We start from the raw sequence: 15,645 nt of genomic DNA on the forward strand, positions 1-15,645 counted from the left end.
TATTTATTTTTCAGGGTCCTGAGGGACACAAAGGAGAGAAGGGTGAGCCGGTATGCTGTGCTGTTATGATTATGCATTTTCAATATTATTGGACATAGTGCTGAGTTAATATTTTGTTACATGAATTCAATATTTAATTTGGCTAGTAGTCGTACTCTGCATTGTCACGCTGAACATATACTGTAAGTCAATAGAGAGGGCTTTTCAGATAAATACAACAGTTTTCAAATCTGTTTCTTTGCAGGGAAAGCCAGGACCACCAGGAGGTTCTCCGGTGAGTGAGCTTTGGTGTCCTAATGGGTATTGTAACCAACCGGTGAACATAATAAATATTAATTTACTCCTGTGACACATTCACATGTTTGTCACAAAACTAACATTTTGTTGCGTCAAGGGAAACACTATTGAAAGTTTATGCAATATTAAACTGAGTTCTCTGCATTTTTGGCTATTTAAATGTTTTTGCTTTTTAATATATGCTGTTTTGTCTGTGTATGGAAATTTTTACACATCTTTCTCCCTAGTTTACCATGTCAGACAATACCGTCCTAACAAGGGCTATTAAGGTGCGGTAAGACTATTCAGAAAAGATGTCAGTTTTACAGGTTACGTGAAAACAAAATGGGAGCCACAGTTTTGTGCGTGTTTCATTTTTTAAGGGTGAACCAGGTGAGCCAGGGCTCCCAGGCCAACCTGGACAACCTGTAAGTGACACTTCCACATTTTCTTCAATATGGACTCATTAAATCAAAATGGATTTCATATAACTTTTGCTATTATTGTCCCTCAGGGTCCTGAAGGCAAACCCGGACCACCAGGGAATTCACTAGTGAGTGACTAACTCATGTCCGCCTCTCATTGTTTTACAGGTGTACTTAATCATTTGAAAGTTTTAAATATGAAGAAATGAATACTGTACATAGTATTTTACAAGTATAATTAATTGTCTGTGTATGCAGGGTGAACCAGGACAGAAAGGAGACCCTGGGTCGGTGAGTAATAAAATTTATTCTGATGCTTATAACAATCAGTCTTACTCAAGCATATGATTCATGTTTAAAATCTCAGTGACATTAACTGAATTACAGGGTTTACGACAGGAGTGTAATATTAAAGTGTGTCATAAAACACAATGTCTGCTGATGATTCTATAGGAACCTTTTGGTTGTATAAAAATCTAATATGCAATTTATGTACACTTTTTAGAAGGTCATCTTTTGTTCATGTAGGACAGTTTGTTATTATAACTGAGTGGCTGAAAGCTTTTCAGTCTTTGAGTGTGTTTGTTTGATTAGAACGGAGAGAAGGGAGATCCTGGACGAGCTGGGATTACTGGTATGCCTGGTTTACCTGGAACACCTGTGAGTAATTTCTTTTACATGTATGTCATGTAAAAATCTATAATTTACAGCATTGTCACAAAATGTCCATAATTGACCCAACCAATTATGATTTTTTTACATTTTGTCTTACAGGGCAAACCTGGTGTGGATGGAAAGCGAGGGGTAGCTGGAAAAGATGTAGGTGTAATATTTTGTTTTGCCTTTGAATGCATTTTTTTTTCACAAAACTAAACTCTGTTTGTGTTTTCTTTAGGGAGAACGAGGACTAAAGGGCGATGAAGCGGAAAAGGTAAGAATTACAACAGACGTGAACTACTATTCCATTATCTTCAAAATTAATATTTCAAGAATAGCGTTTGGCTGAAATGCCTTCTTTTTCAACACATAGGGAGAAAAAGGTGAACCTGGTGCAAATGTAAGACATTCTAAAATCACCATTGGTATTTTTCAATTGATTTAGTTTTTTATTATAATATTACATAGAGTTTAGTTGAGTATATGGTTTCGATATGTTTAGTATTGTTTATATGCTGTTACTACTTTAGGGAAATGAAGGTAAAAAGGGAGAGCCCGGATCCCCAGGCTTGCCAGGTCCACCCATTGTGCTCCAAGAGGTATGCGTAAGCTTAGAAAATCTCTAGTTTACAGATTTGTTGAGTGGATGCTTGGCTCTTGATGAATTATATTTGTATCTGGTCTCAGGGTATGTCGATAGAAGACATAAAAAAGGTGTTTCCCATACCAATGGGACCCCCTGGACCAACGGTGAGTGTGTCATTTGGTAATTAAATACTTTACTAAACATCTACATAAATTACCATATTTGGATACCTTGATTTTGACATACAGATGTAAAGGAAAGGGATTTTATGTAAGATCCTCTCATGTGTGTGTGTGTGTGTGTGTGTGTGTGTGTGTGTAGGGTCCACCTGGAATGAAGGTATGATTTTAATAGCCGAGAATCTTTGAAAGTAATTAAATATAGTTCTTAGCCGACGGCTAATTCTTCTGCTTTGATTGGCAGGGAGAGAAAGGAGAGAGGGGTATGCATGGAGATAAGGTATTATACTTTTCTGCATCTCCTGCATACAGAAGTTATCATCCCACATTTATGTTTTATAAGAAATTATGTTGGACATTGTTTTATTTAATAGGGGGACGCTGGCCCACCCGGGAGTGCTGTGGAAATAAAGGTCTTCATGGTTACTGACTAGCATAATTTACTTTACAAAACAAAACAAATGTGTCTGTATGTATTGTAATGTATTTTAATGTTCTTTTTCAGGACATTGAAGCTTTGTTTGATTCATATGGCATTAAAGTAAGTGTAAAGAGGCCTATATTTTATTCTAAACAGTTTGCTTTTTTGCATGCATTATAAAAATGGGATGTTATGACATTTATGTTAAAAAAGTTTAATTCACTTAGTACAAAATCAAAAGGCGTATTTTGAAATATGGAGCAAAACAGTGTAGTGTAACAGACTAACTACTATCTGACAGAATGTGCTAGAGATGATATTATTGATATTAATGTTAACATTAAAAATTGCTTTAGTAACGGAAACTTTTAATACAATTTTAATCAAATAAATTCAAATTACAGCCAGGATAATTGTAGTATGACAAAGAAAACCCATTTTACCGAAGTCATGAAGTCGCTTCTTTTTTTAGGCATTTTAATGCCATCTTATGAGTCGTGTGCTTGCAAAGTAAAGATGATGGGTTTGTTACCCAGAGGCAACATTAATTCATTTTAGCTGTCAAGTACTGATAATGTATCTGATTTCTAATATATTTCTGAATTCTGATCATTGCTCTTGCATTGGCCAGCTCTCGCTGCTGAAGGCTTTGATTGACAGACTTCTGCAGGACGGTATGGAGGAGCTTCTTCATGACATCAGCACCAACAGGAGAGTGAAAGGAGAGCGACAGGAACCCGATTCCAACATCATCACCGAATACACCGTGAGCGACATTGACACGTTACAACACACCTCTAATGAGATGCTGATTACCATATATCCATCATACTATAAAAACGCTCTGAAATAATTATAGTTGACCGTCTATAAAATTCTCACCCTTAGCAATAATGTCACATTTATTAAGCCCACCCGAGTATTTGAAGCTTTCTCTAACCCACAGAGCTCAGTAAAGTACAGTCACGCTCATGAATCATTATCTTCTGTGGATGTGAGTACAGAAGAGTCTGATCTGGATGAGGGGCAGATGCCTGAACCCAGTCCCGTAAGTAAACATTGATTCCTAAGTCAGTACTAGTTATTGATAAATTATTCATATTTAATTTCAATTGATATACTAAATTCTTTAACCTGAAATGTACTTTAATGCACTCTGGTGTTCCAGATAGCTGTGTAATAAACATGGCTTCTTTTGATTTGTTTCTAAAGGAACCAGTGGTTGAAATAGATGTGGCTCCTACCCTTCTCTCGACCACCCACAGTAAGACTAACCAGAGCAAAATAAAAGACAAGCTGGCAGAGAACGAGGAAAGCGCAACAGTTGAGAACAACTTTCATAATGTCACATCTTCCAAATTTTCCAACTCCAACACTTCCTCTGAGAGGGTACACTTGTTACTTTGGTTTCCTACCTCAGTTCTACATAAAAAGTCAATAAAATGTACAATGTTTTACCATGTCTTTGTGTACTTAAACATTGTTTGTTTGTAGGTGGATTCTGGTAAAGCAGAGGTAGGTATGGAGACAGTTTTACACAGCCATGATGACACAGGAAAGAAGGCTTCTGGAGAAAAGAAGAAAGGCAGAGAAAAAGGAAAGGTATGAGAGATCTAGCTCGGTTAGAGCTAAACTTCAGTTACTGCATTAGCTCTTATAATCTGTGCTGTAAATGATCATTTACGAAAAATAGAACCAAACTACAACCAAGTGTTTAGACTGTAACTGTAAACCTAACTAGACATAAATAAAACTAAATCTGATCCATTTATGGTGACATCTACAACGAACTTAATATGTTAATAAAAATCATAAATTGTGTTGATTCTCAACTGCTAAACTCTCACCCAGGGCAAAGGAAACAAAGGACGTCAAAAACGGCAAAGGAAGCGTTTGGTAAATGTTTTATTTAACCAATCGCACTTAACCTTCACAATAACTGATGCTCATAATTTCTAATGATACAGTATTATAGATATGCCTAAATATGTCTAAACATTTTATTAAAAAAGCATAAACCCTAAATGAATGATGAATATATACATTAAAGTGGAACATTAAATACAATACACGTTTGCTCCTAATTATCTGCATAACGTATTTAATAAATATTTTGTAACCAGTTTCACTCAATTTCAATTTAACTTCTTAAATCCTCCAGAAAACTTGATTACCGATATTGTTGTTTAGTTTAGTCTTTCTAACTCTTAAAGTAAAGTTTTTATATGTATATCTCCACACATAGACTGTTCTATATGTTTATATTACTGTACTTTGCATTACAGCAAGACCAAGACAACATGGAAGAGGAGGCATCTTATGATGAAGAATATAGTGCTGAGTATGAGGTACAGTAAGTTTATGATCTAATGTACAGTAAGACACCTTGAAGGCGGACAGATCTCTGAGCCACACGCACTTGAGAGCCCAATTACATCATATTTGAGTAGACATACGCGTATAAATAATGAAAGTAAAGATTCAAATAATTTCACATATGCTCACTTCCTTTATCAACTTGTAATTAAAGGAACATTTCAAACACGTGTTGTGTATGTATGTTTATGTTGCTTTATTTGTGTCATGTCAGGATGAGATGCCCACAGAAGACCCGTTTACCGCTGAAGAGCAGGAGAATACAGAGGAGGTGAGGTTTATTAACACTTCATTTACACTACATCCTGTAATGTGAATGGGCTTCACTCATAATCATTTTGAATGCAACAGGATGGTCAACCTACTCTATACATAGTGTTGTCACAATGAAACAAGTAGATCACAGTCACTGTGCAATAAAAGCATCACTTAACTGAACAGTATTTTAATGTGTTAACAGTGTTTTTTATTGATATTATTTTGCTTCGGTCCTTAGCTGAAAATCTCTACAACAGCTTTATATACACAAGAAAATGAGGTAAGAGCCTTTCTGTTGTCTGATGTCTTTTTTCTGATTTATTAGCTGACAAACTGTGTTTTACGCTCTTAAAAATAAAGGTGCTTCAAAGGGTTCTTTGATGCCACAGAAGAACCGTTTTTGTCTAAATGGTTCCATAAAGAACCTTTAACATGCGAAGAACCTTTCTGTTTCACAAAAGGTTCTTTGTGGCAAAAAAGGTTCTTCAGATTATGAAAAGGTAAGAAAGAGACGGTTCTTTAAAGAACCTTTGACTGAATGGTTCTTTGTGGAACCAAAAATGGTTCTTCTATGGCATCGCTGTGAAGAACCTTTTAAGTACCTTTATTTTTAAGAGTGTATGTTGCTTAAAAAGTCTATTTCAAAATTCACACAGGGAGAGATAGAAGCACATCCACTAGCACAAATTCCAGAGGAAATTACACCGGTAAGAAATTGTGTCTTCTAAGATAATCTGGAATCTACTTTTAATAACACTGTGAGCTGGAATAGATCTATTTTCTGTTGTTCTGGTTTAGTATTAAACTAACTGTCCAAAAAACGAAATATGTTTCAGACTGCTTTCACAACAACAGAGAGTGCTCTGATTTCATCCCGAGTCACAGAACAGGTGCTTCTCATTCTTAATGTTAAACAGGTGCATCCGCAAAACACACATTAACTTCTTATTTGTCTGTTTTACAGATGCCAGCTGAATCTACAGTATTGCCAGTGTTAAATACAACACAAACTGAAGAGGAGGTAAGAATATGACCGTGATCTGTTTACTGGCTTTTTTCTGGTTTCGCCTGCTTGCTTGAATGGTGACCGCTTTGTCTTGCACAACTCATGCACTGGTATCCCCAAAGTCTCGCATGTGGCACTTGTTTGAAGCATGAACTAACAAGCTTTGAAAGTGGTGGGCGTTGTTGCTCATTGCCATAAATCCGTCTCTTGAGTGATTGAATTAGCATTTCTTTTGTGCAATCCCCAAGTCTCTAATTTCTTTGTTTATTTTGCACGATAAAATAATCAGTCAGTAGAGAATAAAACGACCGGTTCGTTTCTCCATCAGTGAATTTCACCAGTGCTAAATGGATTTTAAATAATCGAGTTCGGTATATAAGTACACAGTGTACATTTCAAGACAAATAACAGCTTAATATCAAACACCTTTAAAGTAATATCCTGTCATCCCAGCATGCACTGCGTTTGAAGCTTTCTCTAGATAGTGGTTTGCGCACGTGGAATGCAGAAAGACACATGAAACACGCTTTATAGTCGCACTTACAGATCAGCTGCAGTGAATCTAGGTTTTCTTTAATATATTTATTTCTTTAACACAGGAGCTCCTCTAAACTCTGTAAGGGAGACATTCAAGTGTGTAGAAACCGTGAAGGTTAAAAGAGGGGGAGGAGCTGACTGGCCGGCATTACTTTGGGGGAGCCTCTTTTCCCATCGCACAATGATGATGTCATCCGCCCACGCTGCCTTCACCACGACTAGCGTTCAGCGCTCTTGATAGATTGAGAACATCGACCTGCACAGTCTATGAGGAGAAACCAACTCTATTAAAACATAATGTGCTGTTTTACACGTAATGAACAAATCTAAATTATACATTTAGCTTATATAACAGTCATGAATGGTTTCTGAAATCCCTTCCTTCAGTATAGATTTGTTCATCAGTGCCTTATTTATTGAAAAAGATTGTATTTTGTTTCTTTTTCATTTGAGAGTGTCACCTGCTACCTGTTTTCACTGGTGAAATTCTCTGGCATATTGTTTTACTTTTGTAGTTTTTCTGCTTGTGCATGTCTGTCAGTAAATGTGTTCATCCTTACTAAATCTTAACTAAGTCTTCTTTGTGTGCTGTGTGTCCGTTTAAAAATGTAATGTTTCTTAAGGAATGATTCAGTACATGTTGTATATTAACCTGCAGACCCTTATCAAAAAATGAACATGAAATAAAGATTTATGTTGAATTTATATTATTCGAGTAGACTTCAATTATTATGTTAATAACCATGTAGGAGAGGTTGCCAGAGCCACTCAGAATCACAATCATGATAATTGTAACAAATAGAAGTAAATCATGTTTTTATTTCTAGCTCACACAAACCCAACATCGAGACAAATTAATGATGTTATATTCGCACTTACTCAACGAACATCCAATAAAACTCAACAACCACTGAAATGTAATGTTTGTTGAGACATTATTTAGAGGTTTACAGAGTATAAGCACTGCCAGACATCCAAAGCATGTGTTTAGAGTGCATCAGAGAGAAAAAGAGAGAGAATATTACATTTTTTCATGATGCTGTTTGGATATAAACAGGGGAACTTGTCCAAAAATAGTGGCCTGGCAGAGGCAAGGTCTAAGATGAGAAGGAGCGCCCCCTGGCCCGATCCCATGGTAAGGAATTCCTTCAATATACACTCACCTAAAGGATTATTAGGAACACCATACTAATACGGTGTTTGACCCCCTTTCGCCTTCAGAACTGCCTTAATTCTACGTGGCATTGATTCAACAAGGTGCTGAAAGCATTCTTTAGAAATGTTGGCCCATATTGATAGGATAGCATCTTGCAGTTGATGGAGATTTGTGGGATGCACATCCAGGGCACGAAGCTCCCGTTCCACCACATCCCAAAGATGTTCTATCGGGTTGAGATCTGGTGACTGTGGGGGCCATTCTAGTACAGTGAACTCATTGTCATGTTCAAGAAACCAATTTGAAATGATTCGAGCTTTGTGACATGGTGCATTATCCTGCTGGAAGTAGCCATTAGAGGATGGGTACATGGTGGTCATAAAGGGATGGACATGGTCAGAAACAATGCTCAGGTAGGCCGTGGCATTTAAACGATGCCCAATTGGCACTAAGGGGCCTAAAGTGTGCCAAGAAAACATCCCCCACACCATTACACCACCACCACCAGCCTGCACAGTGGTAACAAGGCATGATGGATCCATGTTCTCATTCTGTTTACGCCAAATTCTGACTCTACCATTTGAATGTCTCAACAGAAATCGAGACTCATCAGACCAGGCAACATTTTTCTAGTCTTCAACTGTCCAATTTTGGTGAGCTCGTGCAAATTGTAGCCTCTTTTTCCTATTTGTAGTGGAGATGAGTGGTACCCGGTGGGGTCTTCTGCTGTTGTAGCCCATCTGCCTCAAGGTTGTGCGTGTTGTGGCTTCACAAATGCTTTGCTGCATACCTCGGTTGTAACGAGTGGTTATTTCAGTCAAAGTTGCTCTTCTATCAGCTTGAATCAGTCGGCCCATTCTCCTCTGACCTCTAGCATCAACAAGGCATTTTCGCCCACAGGACTGCCGCATACTGGATGTTTTTCCCTTTTCACACCATTCTTTGTAAACCCTAGAAATGGTTGTGCGTGAAAATCCCAGTAACTGAGCAGATTGTGAAATACTCAGACCGGCCCGTCTGGCACCAACAACCATGCCACGCTCAAAATTGCTTAAATCACCTTTCTTTCCCATTCTGACATTCAGTTTGGAGTTCAGGAGATTGTCTTGACCAGGACCACACCCCTAAATGCATTGAAGCAACTGCCATGTGATTGGTTGATTAGATAATTGCATTAATGAGAAATTGAACAGGTGTTCCTAATAATCCTTTAGGTGAGTGTATGTCCACCTTTTGTTTTCGACTGCAAAATTTTATTTCCTCATTAAACAAGGAGGCATATTTTGTTAAATAATATTTTTTAAAAAAGGAAGCTCAAATCGTGTCTTCTTCTGTAGGCCTACATGCCTGGAACAGCAGGAGGACAATGGCGTTACAAGCAAGGGCACAAGGTGATTAAACTTGAATGGAATTACATTGCCATATTCAGTAGTTAGAATATGTTTGGATAATGTCACTTTGGATTTTCAGAAAGAAAGTTCAATGATACTATATCGTCTTGTTTTAGTGGTCAACCTCTGGTGCGAGAGGAAAAAAGAAGCTAAATGTGAGTTTAAATGTAATGTAATATGCAATATGTTCATAAAGATGTCAAACAATCATCTTGATTGTATTATGTGTTGTTTTAAATGTATTCTATATATTTGTTCCTATTTTAATCTAGAGTCTAGTTTATTATCAAAATATCCATTGTCCTAACACAATAGCTCCTCTATACTGGAATCAAGTGATTTTACTCTTTTTCTGTCACTCTTGTAGAAAAAGAAGCAGGAAAACAAAGCACCCGAACGTGTGGCAAAGACATACAGAGAGGCAGATGTCTATCTTAAGAACAAAGAGGAAAGGGATGAGAGACAGGGGGATATGGAAGAAGAGGATACAGTGACTGAAAACAGAGAATATGGTTCAGGTGATGGCGATGATGAAACAGGCAGCGAGGAAACCGAGGAAGACTTTGAGATGGAAAGGGAGAGAGACAAATTCGAGATGGAGAGAGAAAGGGTGGAGCTGGAACGAGAAAGAACGGAAGAACTGGAAAGAGAAAGAGAGCGGGAGAGAGAGATGGATCAAGAGGAAAAGGAAGAGAGGGAGAGACAGTTACAGAGGCAAAGAATAGAATGGGAAAGGCAAAGAGAGAAAATGGAGAGAGAGAGGATGGGCGAGATAGACAGAGAGGACGACATTCCCAATTGTGATTATCTGAAGGTAAGAATGTGTATAATAGAAATGTTATATTAAATTCCGCAATAATAAATTAAGCGATAATGCAAAGTAGAAGCATTATCAGTAGTTCATACACATCTATATTTATGTTTGTATAAATATGATAATAAAATATGTTTGTCTGCATTTTGCCTTTTTAAAGGGACCTCCAGGTGAAAATGGAAAACCGGGCCCTAAGGTCAGACAATTATTTTCATTATAAACCAACAATCTATTCATACTAGCACGCATCATTGAAATACTGCTATTTAAGTTATTTTCCATGTAAGCAATGTTCTCGTCAGCTCTTATTAGGGACTAAGATCTGTGTGTTCTGAAACCAAAGTCTGTTAGATAATCATTCATGCTCCCTCATTGGACAGCATCCCACCCACACATATGACATCCCCGCCTCCTCATTTGCAATTTTCGGAAATTGTTACTGTCAATCAAACCGGGTAGGCGGAATTTCAGCAGAGCCCCGTCGCTTGCTTTGATGTCCCAAAAGTCTATTTTTACCCCTCCGTGCCTGATATGAATTTAATGTCTTTATCAATGTCTCTCTGTTAGTTTTGTAGTGCGATGCAGTATGACTTCCCAGACAACTTTGTAGCTCTTTCTTTCATCCTGATAATGACTTGATAAAACTTTACGAGTGTCTATTCATTTGTGAATTTCACAGGGGGAGATTGGGGAAAACGGCCAGAAGGTACACTCATGTTTTGTCTTAATAACTCCATGTACTGTATGTAATACAGTATATACATTGCTTTGGCATAATTCAACTTTTCCTGTTGTGTTTTAGGGCGAGCCAGGAACTGGACATCGTGGACCCATCGGTCAAGCAGGTCCACCAGGACAAAAGGTTCATTAATTAATTGATGGTTTGAAGATGAATTTAAAGAAATATAAACATAAAACCAATCACAATAAATAGTACGCATTGCTATATATAATAATGTTCTGAATTTGATAAGGAATTCATTTTAAAGCTTGTTGTTGATGTGTTTAACAAATTACTGTAATGTAAATCACAATCTCTTAAATGCACTCAGGGTGAACCTGGGGAACCAGGACCACCTGGAGCTCAGGGCATCCAAGGTATCCGTGGCAACCCTGGCATCCCTGGGTCACCAGGTCAAAGAGGCCAGCCAGGTGACCATGGAGAAGCAGGTAAAAAGGTAATGACCCCTGATTATCCTTACATGTTGTGTAGAATGAAATCCATTTTGCAATATTTTGTCATCACCTTTTGCAAATGAATTGTTTTTTATAGGGTGAAAGAGGAAGAAGAGGTAAAAATGGCTCACCTGGCTCTCCAGGGACATCTGGTCCTTCAGGACAGCAGGTAGTGTCTGTACATTTACTCATATGGAGCGAAAATGAAAAATAAAAGTACAATGAACTGAGAACTTGTTATTTTTCTGTACAGGGTCCACCTGGCCCTCCCGGGCCTAAAGGTGATAAGGTAAGACATTGTTTGTAATATTGATGCTAACAAGATTCAGTGAGCTGTTGGAAATTATAACAATATCAAGACAGACATAAATATATACACATACAGTATATTAAAAGTGCCATCTGTTATCACCAGGGTGACAGTATCCCTGGAGAAACCGGTGACAGAGGAATTTCAGGGCTCCCAGGTCGCAGGGTAATATTCAGACAAATAATCTTTCAGATTAATTGTACTGTAGGAATAAAGTTCGAACTATAATAATAGAAAATGGCAAAGTTTTATGAATAGCAACAAAATGCTTTTTAATAGTGTGTTTCTTATCATTACCAGGGACCGAAAGGCACTGATGGTGCTAAAGGTCCTCTGGGTCTCATGGTGAGTTGTGCTATTCCATGGACTTCATTTCACGAGGAGATTAAAATATAGACCCATTTCTAATGCACGATATTGAGCAGGGTCCCAACAGAATGTGCCACATTCCTTGGTTTTATCCTGTTTTTTTTTACAAAAGCAGTGATTCTGTGCAATGTGCTAACCTTTCTTGACCTTGCCACCTTAATTAAGGGTCCTAAAGGCCTCGGTGGTGTGAAAGGAGAAAAGGTGAGGTTCTATTTTTAACCGTCTTGGCTTAAATTCAGAAGTTCACAGTGTTGAAAGGGTTTCAATTTTAATAGCCAAGACAACTTTGTGTCATCTCCTGTTGCTCAAAGACGTATGTATCTTTGACAGGGCTGCTGTGCTCAAAGCACTTCTCTTCTCATGTGTATTGACATGGCAGTGCCTTCAATCGACTGTCTCTTCCTGCTTTTTGCATTTCAAGGCGATCCTGGCTGAGCTGAAACTGCTGTGTACAGCGCTTTCCTCACACATACACACCATGACAGGATCTGCGTCAGTTGTGAATGATAAATGTTTTATTTTCTTCAGCTTGCGTTACTGTATGATGTGATGAAAAAAATGCAACAGTATGATTGCAGAAACAATGACAACTCAATAGGCTATGTATTTTGTGAACAAATAGGTGAAGGTAACCAGAAATATATATATTATTTTTGGTTTTAAGTTGTTTACTACATTTGACAACCCATTCTGAAAGATGTACCCCAGACAAATTAAAAGGAACAAATCTCCTTGACTTGACAGGGGGACAAAGGTGTCCCTGGTAACAGAGGAGACAAGGTAAGAACAGAAATGATCTATTATCTATCCATCCATCCATCCATCCATCCATCATTGTTGTTTATTTATTTATTTATGCATGTATTACTTTTTTAGGGTAGCCCACTTTCCATGCCAGGCCCCCGAGGATTTAAAGGCCTTAAAGGAGAACCAGTAAGATCATTTAGCATCTTAAATGCTCATGTTATCGTAATATATCCCACTAAGTCCAGTACTTGGCTCATTTCAAATGTACAAGCTGTACACTGCACATGGCAAAGCTAAATAGCCCACACTAAAGCTAGCAGAAATGTAAATTTTTGCTCTAATCAGAAAATGGAAAATGCTTAAAAATCTGCAAAAAAAAAACTTTTTAGAAAATGAACAAACTAGATAGACGAGTACACAGTGTATACTACATCATTTAGAACCCCGTTGTCATTGATATATTTCAGGGTGAGCGTGGGCTTCCAGGATTTGATGGAGATAAAGGAGAAAAGGGGGAAGATGGACCACCTGGTGCGAAGGTATTTTTACACATCGTCTAAGTGAAAGATATCATACCTTTGTATATGAACATGGACCAATTAAGAGCGTTTCCAACATTGGTTTCATGTAATTGCAGGGCCTGAAAGGTGAGGCTGGTACCAAAGGAGCCATGGGGCCTTTCGGTGCACGTGGTCCTGTGGGACAAAAGGTAAAAGTTGTCATTTAACAGTTTGGTATGTTATGTAAGAACATTTTGGAAATAAAGGAAAATTTGTTCTTCAGGGGGATCCGGGGGAGCCAGGCGTCAATGGGGAAAAGGTACAGTAGTGTATTACGTCTGGATTGCCCTGTTTCATACATACAACAGATTTGCATTTTTATGGAATTCACTTTGGCAGGGTCGAAATGGAGAGAACGGAGTGGATGGTGAAACAGGTGAAAAGGGAGACATGGGCCTGCAAGGTCAAAAGGGGGATAAGGTGACGATTTGAATCATCTGAATGCACTTTTCATAAAAAAAACAAAGTGTGGGATGCTCAGTCTCTGCTGTTGTGTTTGTGTTTAGGGTGAAAGAGGTGATCCTGGTTTACCTGGAGATACAGGAATTAAAGGAGAGAAGGTAAAAAGACCTTCTTCTCATCTGTCTGTATTCATTACATTTCATTGTGTGCATACTCTACGGGAAACCTCTTACCACACCTGTTCTTCTGTAGGGCTTCAGAGGTTTCCCTGGTCGTACTGGTAGCCCAGGACTGGATGGAGAACAGGTATTTTTTGTAATTTTGTAATTATAAAAGAAGGAATTGGATTAAGTAAGTCACAAAGAACATTTCTTTTCACTGTAACACAAAGGGTGATCACGGGGACCCTGGGGCACTTGGCATACCTGGACTGAATGGTATCCCAGGACGAAGGGTCAGGCACACGTTTTTGACATCATTGTCATTCCGTGATATTATGGGAAGGTAAATGTTTTTTTTTTCATTAACATTTAGGGAGAAAAAGGCGATAGTGGTGTGAATGGCCTTGATGGAGCTTCTGGGCAAAAAGGAGATAAGGTTTGTACTGCCGCTTAACGTCAAATCTGGCATGATACGCAAGTTTGAATGTGTAAAAAACTACAATTCGTAACCATTCTATGCATTACTGTCATTACAGCCTATGTGTTAAACCCATTTGTCCGCAGGGGGCGACTGGATTTCCAGGTTTCGCTGGGTTTAAGGGATCCGCTGGCTCACATGGAGCTAACGGCTCTCCGGGGCTGCCTGGTCCAGTTGGACCCAAAGGAGAAGAAGGACCGAAGGTACATTTTACCTACATTTCAACATTAAAGAATGATACAGAACTGATTAGACTATTTCTGTTTGTATGTGATTCATCGGACCTCACAAGACAGATGAATGGATAAATAGTCAAGCCAGTGTAATTATGGCCATCTTCATATCTCACCCAATCTCATGTAGAGAAACAGTGGAGGAGGACAAGCCCTTAATTTACGGAGAGAAACAGAAGTTGAGGGAGAATTAGAGAGCCTATTTCTGCAGGGATGGAGATTTGAGCTATCAAAACAAACACTGTGCTTAAACCGCCTTTAGCCACAATTAGGCATTCCTTGATGTTGATAGGAACGGAGAGTGTTTTGAAGCATGCGCAAGTAACTGTCTTTAAGAAAGGTGAGCTTTACGAAGCAAAAATGTCTATCCTCTATTCTCTATCAACTTTCTGTGGATAGAGGATACACAGTAAAATCGGCAGTGTTAAAAAAGGTCAAATTAACACTCACAGTGTATATATAATCCACACTCTCAAAGTGGATTATATATACACTGTGAGGGTTAATTTGACCTTTTTAAACACTGGCGATTTTGCTGTGTAGATCTTCTTGATACATTGGTGATCTGTATAAAATGTTTTTTTTTTGCATTGGTCATTTTGACTGTCAACAGTTTTTTGGGGGGGGATACTGCCAACACTTTGTGTGTTTTTGTCTATGCTAATATGCGTGTTACTTTATGCATTTTTTGCGTCTTATTTCCAAAGCACAGGATGTGCACTTAGTTCAGATTAATTTGGACTTTTTACCTACCAAGTTCAGGCTACACTCGTGGCAATATACGGCATCAAACACATGGCTGACAAGTTGCGGGGAAATGTTTTGACACAGTGTAACCTATGAACATGCTCTGTGATGTCTGTATCTTCCCAGGGAGAAAAGGGGAAGCGAGGCCGAGGAAAGGCCTGTCAAAGGGGACCCCCTGGAATTCCTGGTCTCAGAGGCCTGGATGTAATAAGGCATCTACACACACTTAACTGTATCCTCCACTCTATCGCAACCGTATCCATTCACAATGTCTCTAAATCTAAAATTTTGATATCTGGTGTGCTCCCTGTAGGGGGAAGAGGGAACCTTGGGCATGAAGGGAGAAAAAGGCGAGCCAGGACTCAGTGTATGTTTACAGT

The 15,645-nt window shown here is 38.4% G+C and overlaps 1 protein-coding gene across 8 annotated transcripts in view; it reads left to right on the forward strand.

The window, feature by feature from the left end:
- col7a1l (collagen type VII alpha 1-like) overlaps positions 1-15,645 on the forward strand; it is a 57,562-nt gene that overhangs the window by 37,588 nt on the left and 4,329 nt on the right. For 2 of the 8 annotated variants that reach the window (XR_008961887.1, XR_008961886.1), the window contains exons 54-106: positions 15-50; positions 245-274; positions 525-566; positions 660-704; positions 791-829; positions 960-992; positions 1,296-1,361; positions 1,476-1,520; positions 1,597-1,632; positions 1,732-1,758; positions 1,889-1,957; positions 2,046-2,108; positions 2,266-2,283; positions 2,368-2,403; positions 2,498-2,536; positions 2,629-2,664; positions 3,176-3,310; positions 3,491-3,592; positions 3,757-3,933; positions 4,039-4,146; positions 4,396-4,440; positions 4,830-4,892; positions 5,135-5,191; positions 5,417-5,458; positions 5,835-5,885; positions 6,015-6,068; positions 6,143-6,199; positions 7,779-7,856; positions 9,215-9,268; positions 9,385-9,423; positions 9,636-10,082; positions 10,243-10,278; positions 10,762-10,788; positions 10,885-10,944; positions 11,135-11,260; positions 11,356-11,427; positions 11,512-11,547; positions 11,674-11,733; positions 11,869-11,913; positions 12,103-12,138; positions 12,682-12,717; positions 12,814-12,870; positions 13,152-13,223; positions 13,322-13,393; positions 13,468-13,503; positions 13,584-13,664; positions 13,751-13,804; positions 13,899-13,952; positions 14,038-14,100; positions 14,181-14,243; positions 14,372-14,488; positions 15,392-15,477; positions 15,579-15,632. Coding sequence is in view for 5 of the 8 variants with exons in the window: in XM_057323430.1 (XP_057179413.1) it covers positions 15-50; positions 245-274; positions 525-566; positions 660-704; positions 791-829; positions 960-992; positions 1,296-1,361; positions 1,476-1,520; positions 1,597-1,632; positions 1,732-1,758; positions 1,889-1,957; positions 2,046-2,108; positions 2,266-2,283; positions 2,368-2,403; positions 2,498-2,536; positions 2,629-2,664; positions 3,176-3,310; positions 3,491-3,592; positions 3,757-3,933; positions 4,039-4,146; positions 4,396-4,440; positions 4,830-4,892; positions 5,135-5,191; positions 5,417-5,458; positions 5,835-5,885; positions 6,015-6,068; positions 6,143-6,199; positions 7,779-7,856; positions 9,215-9,268; positions 9,385-9,423; positions 9,636-10,082; positions 10,243-10,278; positions 10,762-10,788; positions 10,885-10,944; positions 11,135-11,260; positions 11,356-11,427; positions 11,512-11,547; positions 11,674-11,733; positions 11,869-11,913; positions 12,103-12,138; positions 12,682-12,717; positions 12,814-12,870; positions 13,152-13,223; positions 13,322-13,393; positions 13,468-13,503; positions 13,584-13,664; positions 13,751-13,804; positions 13,899-13,952; positions 14,038-14,100; positions 14,181-14,243; positions 14,372-14,488; positions 15,392-15,469; positions 15,579-15,632 (3,504 nt within the window). In the remaining 3 variants the exon portion in view is untranslated. The other 6 variants (XM_057323430.1, XM_057323429.1, XM_057323432.1 and 3 more) reach the window with 4 other exon arrangements.

The sequence above is a fragment of the Triplophysa rosa genome, linkage group LG24, assembly GCF_024868665.1.
Source record: "Triplophysa rosa linkage group LG24, Trosa_1v2, whole genome shotgun sequence".
NCBI lineage: Eukaryota > Metazoa > Chordata > Actinopteri > Cypriniformes > Nemacheilidae > Triplophysa > Triplophysa rosa.